Genomic DNA, 15,335 nt, shown 5'->3' on the forward strand with positions numbered 1-15,335 from the left:
TCTAAACATTATACTGTTTTCATTTTTGCATATTTTTTCCTGTCTACTTATAACCATACTGCATGTTATGCACATGATTTAGAATTCTGAGGTAGAGGGAAAGTATTGCCACTTAAAATTTTATTACAAACATAATTCCTTTATTAATAGACTTTTTGTGTTGAAGATATAAAAATTGGAGGGAATAGGTCTGCATTTAGATGTGATTATTTTATAATTACACCCCTCCTTTAATATGGGTACATTGGATACTTACAATTTATATAATGATTTTGAAGTTCACAATACTGCATTAATTCTCTTTTCCTATATTAGCTCCACTCAGGGCCCATAAGAAAATACATAGTGGAAAGTCTGATTTTTCAAAATGATAATGGCTGTCAAAGTGTTGGTGGGTGTCAAAGAGGATGCACAGCCCCAAGCTTTTCTTCGCTTTTCTTGAAACTTTGAGGGGATTGATAATACTTAGGGCTATAAGATTGGTTACTCAAGAGCTACATTAAAATCCATGCTGTAAATAGATCACCCAGATACCTCAGAGTTGGTCCTTGCTCACCTTTCATTTAACCCGAAACAAACCTCTGATGGTTAGTATAATCTACCTATGTAGATACCCACAACCATACCTGTAGTTTGCTACTTAACTTCAGTATGTAAATGCCACTGTTTACATTAAAACAAGCTACTATATATGGAAAACTCTCTAGCAGTCAAGAATAATTTTAAAAGAGGCATAAAAAGAGTATTTAGTTTAATTATTACACGCCCAGTTTCAGTACCACAGGTACATTAGGAGACTAGAAGAAGCCTAAGATCTATCTCATCTAGTTTCTTAAAATCCTGCTTTGGAAGCAAAATATACACAACACAATGATAAGACTAACAATAATATGTGAGTTCATTTGTGAGGTATGCCCTAAGTAATTAACTGATTATACTTGTTAAAGATACCAAAGTTTGTGGATGATATAAAGCAGGACTGGTTCAATGACACTCTGACTCATTTTCTTTCTGAGATACACTTTCTTGAGTTGGAGAGTTTGGGAGTTACAGCCAGCCTTGGAAATTGCACCCAAGTCAAGTAGAGGGTATCATGGATGTGTATGCTATTTATCATTTCTTTAACAGTAGGTAAAAAGTCAAGAATTTCTGAGAGAAGGCACAGAAATACAAAGATGAGATCAAGAAACTGACAGTTTTGAGAAAACAAGGCATCTGGCCCAGATGAGCGCTGGTCACCTCCTTTTAGCGTGCCTCCGAAATCTTCTGTTACCTGTTTAATAAGTAAATGGTATCTGATAAAGAGTAAAAAAGTATAATTAATTAAAAACCACATCAAGAATGTTTAAACATGCGTGGAACCCAGTTATTTTTATGGAGGATATAGACTCTTTAGTTAAATAATTCCTTTTCACAAGTCAAAAAAATACAATAGAAATACAAAGCTTAAGTGGTGTAATGGTGTTTGGTTTCAACATAATATATCACCAACTCAGAGTACCTGAATCAAAACTCATTTTCTTCATTGTAAAATACATGTTAGCAGTAAGATTTGAATGTTTTTAGTGCTGTAAGCTTTGAAACTTAGAGATAAACCATTATGGATAAGTTTCTATGGTAACTTTATAACTAGAGGCAACCATAAATTGACATATGTGAGAAGAAGAAATAAGTGTAAAAAAACATTAGAAGAATATTTTTAATCCAGCTATAAATAAGAAATTAGTCATCTATATGCTGTGCAAATTTTCAAAGTGGGTAAATTTAGAAATTATTTTTTCCCTTTACAAAGGTTTATACTTGGAAGGGAATCTAGTTATAGCTAAAAAGTTCAGAAATGTCACTTTCAAAGCTGTGCAATGATGAAAGTCATTGAACTTTCTGCAATAGAAATCTTCTATGTATTGTTTAATACAGTAGCTACTAGCCACATGTGACTATTGAGCGTGTGAAATGTGACTAGTGCAATTAAGGAACTGAATTTTTACTTTATTTAATTTTATTTAACTTATTCTTATTTAATTTTTACTTTATTTAATTTTTATTTAGTTAATTTAAATTTAAATACCCACAGGTGTTCAACGTCTACCCTATTGTTAAGGCTTTAGAATGACTTCATAGCAGTAGTAGATGTGCCTTGCCAGATAGTGAACTCATTAACTGAATATTATTTTGTATCCAGGATTCTTTGGCTCTTAAATTTTTTGTACCCTGTTCTAGGTAGAGCCATTACGACTCCTGACTTAGTTTAGCTTAAGACAATATCTCTTTTACTTTAAAAAGTTCTAAATCATAAACTTAAGCCCCGAGTGCTAGTTTTAGGAGAGAGCAAAATTACTCTGAGGGTAAGCTCATCACGCATTTCTCACACTTTAAATATAAAGCTTAAATGTTTGGGAGTGGAATGTTACCGATGTCTACAACTCACTTTTAAATACATTAAAAATGGTTTGATGGATGGATAAATGGTAGATATGTGATAAAATATAGCAAAATGTAAATGATTATGGGTGTCCAGTATACAATTCTTTCAACTTTTCTGAAAGTTTCATAATAAAATGAGTAAGCTCCATGATAAAATGTTGGAGGAAAGTTCAATATAAGCATATTAAGTATTTTAAAGTATTTTTTTTCTTCAATCTCTCACTTCTCTATTAAAATAGAGCCAAGGGGCAATAACCGAGCGGTTACGAAGTTTCAGTATGCACGATCTAACAGCTATCCAAGGGGATGAGCACATGGGACAAAGGCCATACCAACCTCTACCAGAAACAAAAAAGAAAAGTAAACCAGCCTCCAGTGAATCAGCAGGTGTGCTTGTTCGTTTTAATATATTATTCTTTCACAAGTGGAGTTTTGAGTCAAGATGGGTACTAAAATAATACTTGATAACTCTGAATTTGGTAGACAAAATTTACTTCTGAGTTTTACACTTAATTGTAGTTCTCTTTCTCTAGATTTTCTCTAGATAAAGTTAATGCTTGCCTTTTATTGGCTATGGAGATAATCCAACTAAGAAAGTAGCAGTAGCTTTTTGTGCTGCTCAAATTTTTAGAAGCTGTGGGTGTAGTTACCACCAGTACGAGTTTTGACCTGTGATCAATATTCTTTCTATATAAGCTGTGTAATGACATCTAAATAGTTTTATAATTAAACAATCTGTACTGTAAGTGCTATGAACAAGGGAGGATATTGATTCATAAAAGTTTTAAGCAGGTGATTCAGTTTAAAAACAAAATTACTCCAGTGGAAAATGTGTTGAATTTATACATATTCTAGTTCAAGAACTAACTTGTAGATATATTCTAATGTAAAGCATGAGCATGTCATATCTTGTATGTTCTAAACTTTAATAAATAATTATCTTAGAAACATACACATAAATAAAGACATAGTTCCTTAGTCATTTTCTCACATATAAGAAAGTTTTATTTAAAGGCATAGCTGAGAACCAAGATCTTCAAGACATGTCTTATTATTAAGTCCATAAGGTACAAACCTGCTTAAATCTATTTTTTTTTTAAGCTAAAAGTTTTCTTTTGAGGGAGATTAAAAATCATCCTTTATAGTTATAAACAGTTTGAAAAATAAAGTAACAGTCTTTTCTTATAGAGGAAAAATAGTGAACTTTCTTTAAATTCTCCCTAGAATGAATAACTTTACAAAAGTTGGTGTCTGTTATCTAAGAGGTAGTAATTAAGCATTGGCAATTGATTAAGGAAGTAATATCTTTAAGAATGAGGAACCATTGAACTTTGAACCATCATTCTTAATGCATAAATAACATAAAAGTAGTCCCTATTATAGGCATCTTCTTAATACGCATTTAAAAATTAGGATACTAATTTTGATTATGAGGTCTGCTGTATATATCGTGCTTATTCACACTAGTTATCTGAGGTCTTTATCAGCAATTTGTTCATGATTATACCTTAGAATTGGTTAAGAATTATATTTCAATTATTTAACGGAAAACAAGATTATAAATAGGAAAATTCTAAACACTATTTTTGTGTTAAATATTTTTGTAAAATATTTTAAGATATTGAGGTACTGTTTAGTTCTTTTGTTAAAGTTCAAGCCATGAAATTAAAATAACTGAAGATTTATAAAAATATGAAGGAACTGGTAGCAGTACAAGAAACATACTTGTTCAGTTATGAAATTAAAATTTTAATATGCATTACTTTGCCAAACTTTCCTACAGAATAGTATATATTCTGAGCTTTTCTTCTTTAAGGAAAAAATTTAAGCAAAACTTTCTGTCTCGACACTATCTTTAATTAAGTAGTGTTTCCAGGAGAGGAATAGGGGAAGAGATGATAATAACAGATAATCTAGATAGACACAAATGCAGGTACACGTGGACATTTATAAAATGAGGAAGATAGCCTTTCAAATTGGTAGAAAGGCAGATTAATAAGTGATGTTAAGATAACTGCTAAGCTTAGAAGGTGAAATAGGGAATGAAGTTATACCTGTATCAAAATAAATTCTTAAAAGATTAAGACTGAAATGTAAGAAATTAAACAATATAGTAAGAAATTCCTGTGTGTATTTTTATGCTCCTAGGATAGATCAAACTTCTTAAGCATGACATCAAAACCAGAAAACATAAAGGAAATGTTTGAGAGATTTTTCTATTAAAAAAAAAAAAAAAAAAATAACAAAAAAAGGGGGGGAAAACTCCACACGATAAAAATGACAAACTATAAGAAATATTATATGTTACAAGCAAAGGGTTCCGATTTTAACAATCTAAGAACCCTTACAAGCCAATAATTGTCAATACTACCACAGAATACAGCTGACCAATTAATATATGAAAAAAATAGCCTCGCAGTAGTCAAAGGAATAGAAATAATAGTAATTTTTGCTCACCAGATTGGCAAATAAAAATTTTAATTAATAGTGCTCTGTGTTGGTGACTATTCTAGTTGTCTGTTGCTGCATAATAAACCACCTCCCAACAGTAGTTTAAAAATATCACTGTCATTTATTTTACTTGTGAATCTGGAGGTGACTGAGCTCAGTCTGACAGTTCTTAGGGTCTTATGCAGCTACAGTCAGACAGCAACTGGAGCTGGAGTCATAATCTCAAAGACTTCTTCACTCACATGTCTGGTGTCTGAGCTGGGTGGTTTATTAGCCAGGAAAAATAATAATGTCATTCTATACTTACTGATATAAAAACATAACCAGATTATGTGGAAATTAACAATAACAACAAAATAGTATGTGTGTTATAATCCTATACCATGGAGGCACAATAGGTAGATGAAATAATTAATATATGTAAAGTTATTTTTCAAATGTATGTATATAGTGGAGAGTCTGGAAGGACATTATGAAATGTTAACTGTTTAGCTCTGACTAGTAGGATTTTAGTGATTTTTTTTTAACCCAACCTGTTACTCAGAATCAGAAATAAAACAGCAGAACTCTTCCTTTGGAAAACGAATTAAGGTACTCTTTTTTTTTTATTATAAATTCTTCTCTATTTCATTTACTTCCAAGATTCCTCAAGAAAAGAAAACAGGATAAATTTGTAAGTGTGGGAATTACTTCACATTGCAAAGTCTTTACTGGTTCATGATCAATACATTTACCTCAGAAGCTCTGATTGTCCACACAAGCAAACTAATATATGTGGAAAGCAGGTCCCTTTTGAAAACTCACCATGATCTGCTCTGAGCTGTTTAAGGTTAACTCATCAAGAGACATCCTGCTTTGATGAAATTATTCAAATCTGCATGTAGTCACAATGGGAAAAAAAGCTCCCTCCAAATGCTGTTTTGTAAGAAAATGGATGCCTTGAACATGATGTTCACATCCCTTGAAAGAACACCACATTTTGATAAGTGGAAATATTTTTTCTGCAAAGAACCTGCTGCTCCCATATTAGTTAAAAGTGGTTCAACATTCAGTTTTAATTAAAGTACATAAGGAGATTTTTTGTGTTTGTTTTAGTTGCTTTACATATTTACTTAATTCTTAAGATGACTATGCAGGTTAAGTATTTTATCCTTATTTTGTAGATGAATAAATGGAGACTTAAGGAGCTTAAATTACTTGTTAAAGCTACATACTCAATGACAGAAGTGAGGTATCCAAGGTTCCTAAGCTAATTCTTACTCTTTCTATTTTTAATTTATAAAGAGGCTAAACTTAGTTGGGCTGGAACCACGTATTAAAATAATTTGAGCAGGAAGAGACCTTAGAGATGCTTTAGTCAAAAATGGCAAATAGGTGACAGGCCTACTCCCTGCTCCTGTGCCCATGATGGCAGACATTGCTAATGGATTGTGGCACTTTCCCATGCTGGCTCAGAATCCCACTCCACATAGTGCCCCAGAGAGCTCACTTGGCTTCAAGCTGGCATTGACAGAGAAACCTAGTCATCATCTCTCATCTGTCTCACCACATTACCAGATAAGAAAACATACTTGGATAACTTTAACTGACATTATTTCCACCACTCACAGCAGAATTTACATACTCTTTTCCAGGTAGTAAGTGGAACAGATAGTGCATATTTTAGTGAGAATATTTGACTTGACTCCTCTCTTTTGGATGAGGGATTGATTTACTCAGTTGCTAAATTTAGTTTATCAATTTCACCTCCTAATAGATCCCAAATGTGGCTGCTCGCTCTGTCCTCATTTCTTAGACTTCATTTCTGACCTGCCATACAGCAATAATCCCCCTGCTTCCAGTCTCATCCACTTCTGATCATTCTTCAAAGTGCAAGAAGACTCTTTTAGAACCCAAATCTAATCACGTCACCCTCTGCTTAACATGTTTGCCTCAGTGCTCCTCCCCACGCCCCATTGCTCTCTGTTGAAATCTAAACTCAAGGACATGTGGTATATTAGCTCCCTGACCTTGTTCTCCCACTTCATCATGTGCTAGCTGTATGGAATCATGAGCCTTTCAGGGTTTGGCTTAGTCACACCACCTTACAGGAACTCTTCTCTCACAACCCACTGCTCCCTGTCCCCAGGCTGAGTTAATTCTCTTACTATATGTTCCCATAGCATTATCTTCTATTTATAGCATTTTTTTACAGGCTAGTAGTGCCCAGTAGAGTCTACTTCTCCTACTGGACTGTAAGTTTCTTAGGGTAGAAAATGATAGTTGTGTCTTTTTCATCATTTTATCCTCATAATTTAGTACACTGCCTCACATAGTAGAATTTTAAAAATACTTGTGGAATAATGAATCAAGCCATCACTTTTCCTGAAACCATAATTAGAAAACTAATAAGATTTTTTTTAACAAAATTAGGAAACAAATAATAAGATTTATATACTATCATCTTTTGAATGAAATTTCAATTCCTAATCAGATAAAATGAAGATCAATTAAAATAGCAAGGGCCATGTTTGTTGAACTGTAGTCTTATGCTTTATCTGTGGCCTTAGAGAACTTTCTGGTCACATTTGCTGCCTTTCTGACTCTCTCCTTGATTCCTCGTTCTTGTTTTACCTTAGTTTTATTATGTTGGGATCAGGAAATATTGTGTAAGCAACAACAATAGAGAAAAATCTAGAAATCACAACCTAAAAACATTTTTTCTGGTTTGTTTTCCCCAACTATACGAGTAATACAGTTTTAAAATAAAAATTTGGCAAATTAAAAAAAAAGGAAAAATGAATTAAAAATCACTTAAAAGCCCACTTCCAAGACATGCAGTGGTTTCATTTTTCATGTTTTTCCTTTATTTGTTTATACACGTACATCTTTTTCCCACTTCATATTGCATCAGGAGCATTTTCCTGGGACTACTAATCCCATCCCCTTTCCTGGCCACACTGGCCTCCTGGAAGTTCTTCCAAGCAGTCATGCTCTCCACTGCCCTAGCACCTTTGCACATGCTGTCTCTTCTACCTAGAACACATTTCCTTGAACTGCTGCAGGAAAACAAAGCATCTTGGCCTAAATAATGACTGATTCTATTCCCAAATCCTCCCTAATTTCTAGCCTAGGGGGATGGCAGCATAAAATTGTACTATCTTAGTATACAAAGATGTTTATCTTATTTTAAGACTAAGAAGCTTATTAACAACTCTTCATGGTTTGCTTAGTGAGTCTCAAGTAATCATGTCCTGGGAGAGCAGATTAATAAATGTTTATTTAGTATATTTTTCTTCACATGCAGGAAATCTGTCCCTTACCCCTCTTCTAAACCTGGAAAACCTGCTACTTTTTTTCTCATTTAAACATTTAGGTATTTATATTCTTTATCTTTATTAAAGGAGAATTTGAAAGTTAATGGGGCCTTGTAACCTCACCCCTATCTTTATAATCTACCTAGTGTTCGGGTTGCCTTAGACTTGGGCCCCTCTTTTGCTCCATCCAGGCAGTGGTTCTCAAAGTGTGGACCCTGGACCAGTAGCATAAGCATCACCTAGGAACTTGGTAGAAATGTAGATTCTCAGTTCACCCCAGGCCCAGCAATCAGTGTATTAACTAACAGGTTATCCAGGTGACTCTAATATGTGCTAAAGTTTGAGAACCTCTGCTTCAGGAATAAGAGCGTTCTTGTCCCTAAATGCCAGTGTCAGGATGCTCTCAGACTTTCCAACAATAACCAGGCTGACCATGCTTGGATGTTTACATGTTGGTCAATGTTAAGCCTTTGTAGCTATACATAGCAGCCTATTAACACACCCGCACAATCTCTTACTGCCTTTTCTGACGCTGGCTATTTACTTTGACTAACATCTGTCATCATAGCCTGTGATGTTTCTAATTACTGTAGCCTATCTGGCTGGGTTTTATCTCAGCAACTGCAACAGTGTTGGTTTAACATCTCTATCACCTGCCCCCAGTGAACTTGCCCAAAATTCTGGCCCCTTTGGGTCTTATATGACTCCTTAAATTCACCCTACCATTCCCAATCTTGACAAAAGGTTTGACACAAGGTATGGGGGAACCCTTAATTCCTAATTAAAGTCAAAGATATAAATGACTAAACTACACAATTGCTTAGGTTATTTAGAACTCATGAAAAGGAGAAAGGATGGAAAGACACTTTTCAATGTAAATAAAAATATATATACTCAACATATAAATATATAGTTATTTATATTCTCTGATTTTTGAAAAAGATAAATGTGTTACCTACTCAAAAATGAATTATTTTGAAAAATACATAGTAAAAATAGGAATGGTCAGGGAAAGCTTCCTGGAAGAAATCAGTTATGAGCTTCATCTAGAATAGTTCTAGGGGCAAAGATTAAGGGAACATATTGCAGGTAAGAAAGGAAAAGAAGTAACCAGGCAAATGCAGATCATGCAGAGAACTGCAAACAGTTAAGAGGCAGTACTGACTGGTATCTTTTTACCATCTTTTTAACATGCTAGTTTTAACAACTTGCTTAGGTTATGGAATTCCACTGAAAGACAGAGATGAGAAAACAGATGAGGAAGCAGAAGGACCATATTCAGATGATGAGATGTTAACACACAAAGGGCTTCGAAGATCGCAAAGCATGAAATCTGTGAAAACCGTGAAAGGCCGAAAAGAGGTCAGTCAATTATAGAGTTGTTTTCCTAATGATTAATGTTAAGGGATTTCCTGCTACATTATCATTCAGGATATTAATGATCCATAAATGAAGTATTGGAATGGTAGAGCTGCAGTTATATTTAAAATTCTTTATTCAGATCAGACGTATTAGGATCTATGGAAGTTTAGAAAATGGTAAATTCCTAGTCTTCCACGATAAGTAGAAAATAATATTCTCACATAGCAAATCATATGGCTGTCCTGAATACTCAGTGCCAGCCCTAAAGATAAGCAAAGAAAGCAGCTAACAAAATCACATAGTTTTGCTTTGAACTTACCCTCCATGAGGATTAAATAGTAAAAGTTTATCTGAAATTATATATTGTCTTTGTGCCCAGAAAGCAGTGGAGAATTTCAGGGAATAGCTTCAGATTATTGTGAGCAATGTTCATTGACACATACCAAGCAAAGCATAAATAATAACAATTAATGTTTGTTATTAGTGATAATCTACAGCATATAAACAATATAGAACCAACTACAATTTTTAGTATATAAGCAGTATTGTCTTCTGAGTACATACTTGTTGGATAATTAGTTCTTTATATCAGAAAAGTTAAAAAATTTTTCTATGTTTATGAACTATTAAATCCTATATGATTTCAAAACTTAATCATCTAATTTGTAATAACAACACATTTCTCTCTTCAGGTGCGGTATGGGTCCCTAAAATATAAAGTGAAGAAGAGACCACAAGTGTATTTTTAGTCATGTACACTTCAAGTATCCCAAGACAAATTATGCTAATGCACCAACTGTTTTTTCTAACGTTAGGATTTACACATTAAAATAATTCTGTAAATTGTGGCAGTGATAGGGTTTACTTTCATCAACTTAAATACTTTTTATTTCTTTAACAATTACTTTCAATTCTTGACTGTTAAAGGTAGTTATGCAAAGCATATATGTGTGTATATATATATCAAAAATGATAGAAAATTGTGTTACATGTTTTCAAATTTATCAGCAATATCAAGGGCCTGAGATACAGGATGAAGCACAAACCTACAATATACTTGAGAGGAGTGTTTTTGTGGTTCAGGATATATCAACTTTTGTGATATTGTATTGTTTACCTCCATTTATGTTATAACTATCACATGAGAGTAGTAATTAAATAGGTCTCTGATCTAACAGTAATAAGTCAAGGGCATAATGAGATAAAGTATGTTTCACATAGTCTTTAAATTTTTACTTTTTTAATATTTTATAGTGTTTCCACCATCAACGGAAAGTTTTCAAAACAAATATTTGAAAACCAGGTATTCACAAAGCACTTTCATTCCTGACTAGTTTTGCACACTTGAAAATTGTTTACTTATTTTACAGCTGTACATTTTAAGTTTTATCGGCACTGTCTTTATTATTTGTCATATTCTGACATGTTAAATTTATGCCTTGAATTACATCATCTCTTTTCCTGTGGGTTTCATTTGTTAAATTTGCTTGATTTTAACAATATAAAAATATAGCTAATTTTTCAAGTCTAGCTATTTTTAATTATCTTCTTTACAGATAAGAAAGTATTTTAAACATTAACCAGTTTTCAATATTTAGCCATACATTGTGGTTGAACTCAGCATGCTTTTAACACTAATTACATTTTTGGCTTTTAAAAGTGGTAGCTTTTGTGAAATAAAGTTAGAGACCAGTATAGCACATAGGTCTCTTCTAATTTATGAAAATATCCAACAGCCAGTCCATTCACAAGCTTGGCACTTGTATGTGTTGCTGATTTATAAATCTGGCATTAACTAGAATCGTTTGAATCGCTTCTCTTCTGGGTAAAATTATATCCTGAAGATAGTTGCCAATGCAAAATACAGATGTTGTTAATCTTAGATTTTAGAAGCTATTAGAATGGATATTAGAAAAATATCCTTTTCTAACCCCAGATACTTTGAGTTACTGGACTTAGAGGCATTTTTAGGTTGCATTGATAGCTATATATTATAAACTCTTAAGTCACTCTGTTTTTGGTGATGGTTTTAGTGATCGGTAATGAAATTTGTAAAATTATACTTGTTCAGATAATTTACTTGATGATGCTACTAGTTTGTCCAAAAGAAAAAACAATGAGAAATTTATGAGATCTTTGACTTTTCTACCTTTAAAGAAATAAAGCTAGCTGGCAGTGTATCTTCAGGACCTCCTGAAAGTATTAGCAGAGAACAGAATGTTTACTCCAAAGTACCTTAATATAATTCAGACATTTCTCTGATACAAGTCTTAAAATATTTTCTAGATCATCTCACATTCTTGATATATAACACCAAGTAAAAATTCATTCAACTTCTTTGCTATCAAAGTTTATTTCTATGACTATCTCCATCTACTTTACCTTGACTAATTTTTAGCCTCTTAGTTTCTGGAAAGCCCTTTAATTTGTGTTCAGAATTTCTATGAGGGCTGATTATAAACTCTTGGAAGAGAGTTTTATTTATATTGTATAGTTTTAGACTTATAAATATAAATGCCATGCCATGCTTGCCATGCGTGTCTTTCCTGCACAAAGGCAGTGTCATCTCAGATTGCCTGACAATGTCATGTACCTGACTTTGTATCAAAAAACATTACCTATGGAGGCTGATTTTTACCATTTTATCTTTTCCAAATCTGATCTCATAAATACTTTTCTAAATTCGAGGAATTATGTATCCCTCTACACTTTTGGAATCAAAACATTTAAAGACAAAACCAGTTTCAAAGAGGTAGTACAAGTTCTTCTGTTTAATTGTATCTCTTCACACTTACTATGCTTCCTCTGATATATTTCTACTATTACATCCTTTATACAGTGATGTCATTTTGTTTTTCTATAATTCCTTTTCTCCCATTTTCTTAAATTTCTTAAATTTTCCTTCTTTTCTCTAATGTGTGTTTTAGCATGCCCTTTCCTTTGAATTTTGTATAAGTTTATACATTTTTGTTTCTTTTAAGGTGGAGCATGTTATTTTTTGTTTCTGTTTTTAAGTCCACTGCTTTTGAAAGAGATAAATTTATCCTTAGACCGCAGTGCCTTGCTTTCCTGCCACCATCACTTGGTGAATGGGCATCAGATGCTGCACAAGCCTATCTAAGGTACTATTTTGGTAGCTGTTAAAGTTTATCCAGAAATTGTATTCGTTGTTTTATTATATATGCATTCAATTTGTTTGTTACTATTAACTATTTCCAGAATTCATTTGGAAGTAAGAATTAATCTATTCTTTAGTTCACCATATTTTTTTCTGGTATAAAAATGAGCCAGAAATAAGCTTGATTGCTAAGTAATTAATTATGTAAACCCACTTAGGTCCTACCTAAGATATTCTCCACACACTTTACTATATGTGCATTTGGTAGAAAATGATACTGCCAGCATTACTAATTATTAATACTTGACTACACAGATTGATGGAACAAAATTATTAGTGTTTTCAGGGAACTTAATCCATATGTCACCGCCAAAGATTTCTACAGTGTTATAAATTATGTAAATATTCCAAATTTCTGTTAAGACATTGGTTAGACAAATGTGGTTTTTTTTTCCTTTTTTGAGAATAACAGTTTATGCTTCTAGAACGCTTGAACTTTTGTTAAAAAGAATACAATGCTATCTTAAATATTAGTAATTTGTATTTTTAATTGAAATAGACTAAATTTTTATTCTGATTTTCTTTATCAGGAAAATTAAGGAGTTAATAGGTATTGAAAAGCAATTTTCTGTTTTCTCCTGTGTAGGCTAATTGATTTGAAAAGCTAATGGGAAAATTTTGAGAGATCATTGTTAGTGCAGTATGCAGTGTATATTTCTTAGTAAACATCATTTACAAGTAAAACTTTCTGAAAGGAAATGTTTTTAAGATTTAATCTTCTATAATATTTCACAGACTTAATGTGTATTATTTAAACATTGACCACGAATTAACATTTTTTCTTTCAATACCTTTTCTTTTAACACTTTAGTAGTTAAGAGAAAGCAGTTTTGCAATTTTATAAGCTCTTTGTAAAGGCTATCTTTAGGCCTAGTATGGAAGTAATTTTACAAACGTGTTTTTTGAAAACTTTAATATAAAATAAACTTGTTTTATTAGTGACAATTGTATTTTTGTATGTGTGTCAAGAGTACATGTGTTGGGCCCCATGAATTGATAATTATTTATTATTAATATGTTTTGATAAAATAATAGATAACATGCACACAATTAAGATTATAAATCACAAAGCAGGTTATATAAATCATACACATTCTTGAATGCTCATTCCATAGGATTAAAAGAAACACCAAATTATTAAATTTGTATGTTAAAAAGGGAAGATAGGAAAAAAACAATTAGTAGAGAAACCCTGGCCATCAATTTGTATTGGTTAGCCATCTCAGACATAAAATATAACACAAAATGTAGTTTTATGTATCCTGGGAGTGTTCTGAGGTTCCATCTGTTTTAAAGTCAGACGTCTGCCTCACATTTAAGCTTTAGAGAGAAATTCTGTGTTTAAAAAAAGTTTCTTTGTGTGTTACTTCATTATGGTATATAATGTGTGATAAAGTATTTCTAAATGGAGTTCTGTTTTTATTTTTATTAGGAAGTATATCCTTGTGATAATCCAAAGACGTTATAAATTTAAATAAAAATTCCAGAGAACACATTTTTTAGGTGTTTTATTTTCCCTTTAAGTAGTTCACTGTTTTTAACAAAGAGATTCATGGAACAAAAATTATGTCAGAGACTGATTCATTGTTCCCTGGAAAACATTTTGTCCTTTTACCTACCTATCAATATTCTAGCCTTGAAACACTCTCCTTATGGTCTGGTTTTGGTAATGTTTTTTAAATTGCTTTTTATAAGATTATGCTTTGAATTGAAATTTTAAAGCACAAGATCAAAATTGTAAGGGTAGGATACCAAAAGACTGCTTAACAAAAGTAGGGAAATCACCATGTTTACCCTTCACTTACTGGCAGTCTTAGGTTAAAGGCAAGAGGAAGGAGAAAGAAAATAGAAGGAATTGTATTTTGGCATTATGTGCAAATCAAATTAATATCAATTTTTTTAATCCAAAAATATTCCTTGAGTGCCTACTGTATACAGTAGGATTGTTATTTTCTGCACAATGCCTGTATCCAAGTAAGATAGCATAACAGTTAACCTAAGGAAAATAATTCTTGCTTTAATTAGTATTATTAATGCTGAGATTTCTTCTTGGTTATTGAACAATTTATTTGGTTTCTCAGAGCAGTTTTTTTTTTTTTTTCCTTTTAATTTTCGGATTCCTTCTTTCCCTTACCTCTTATATCTAATACATTAGTAAATCCTTTTGGCTCTCTCCAAAATATATCCTGAATTTGACCATTAAATTCACCTCTCCTCCAACTTCCCTAGTTTAAGCCATCATCACCTCTCAACCGAGAGTATTCAGGGCATAACTTTTACAGCAGAATTTCTTGAAACCTTACTACATTTTTTGTAGTCTTGCAAATTTTCCAAGGTGACTTTTAACCTTGAATCCCATAGAACTGTCAGTCTTTTCATCTGGTATCTTTGGGAAATACCAAAAAAGAGAAAGTTGTGAAGAGAGAGTGGAAGTGAAAACCAGGAGAAGATAGTTTCGTATATCAGTTTTTTCTCTTCTGAGCATTGTGTAATGCTGAAATTTGGAAAAGGTGAAAAGAGTTGATGAAGTCAGGTTAGAGTATGTAGCTGCATTATGTATTCTGACGTGATGCTATCTCAAAGTACTAGGAAAAAGTTAGTTTGGGATATGTGGAGATTTTTCT

General features: G+C 32.5%; 1 protein-coding gene across 1 annotated transcript in view; it reads left to right on the top strand.

The window, feature by feature from the left end:
• The window catches only part of REEP3 (receptor accessory protein 3), a 52,038-nt gene extending 38,382 nt beyond the window's left edge, over positions 1–13,656 (top strand). Inside the window, exons 6-8 of the mRNA XM_023536652.1 lie at positions 2,664–2,811; positions 9,388–9,533; positions 10,226–13,656. Of these exons, the coding sequence (XP_023392420.1) occupies positions 2,664–2,811; positions 9,388–9,533; positions 10,226–10,282 (351 nt within the window). The 3' untranslated portion in view covers positions 10,283–13,656. The remainder of the gene's footprint in view (positions 1–2,663; positions 2,812–9,387; positions 9,534–10,225) is intronic.
• Positions 13,657–15,335: the final 1,679 nt, after the last annotated feature.

Source organism: Pteropus vampyrus, unplaced genomic scaffold (assembly GCF_000151845.1).
Source record: "Pteropus vampyrus isolate Shadow unplaced genomic scaffold, Pvam_2.0 Scaffold165, whole genome shotgun sequence".
Lineage (NCBI taxonomy): Eukaryota > Metazoa > Chordata > Mammalia > Chiroptera > Pteropodidae > Pteropus > Pteropus vampyrus.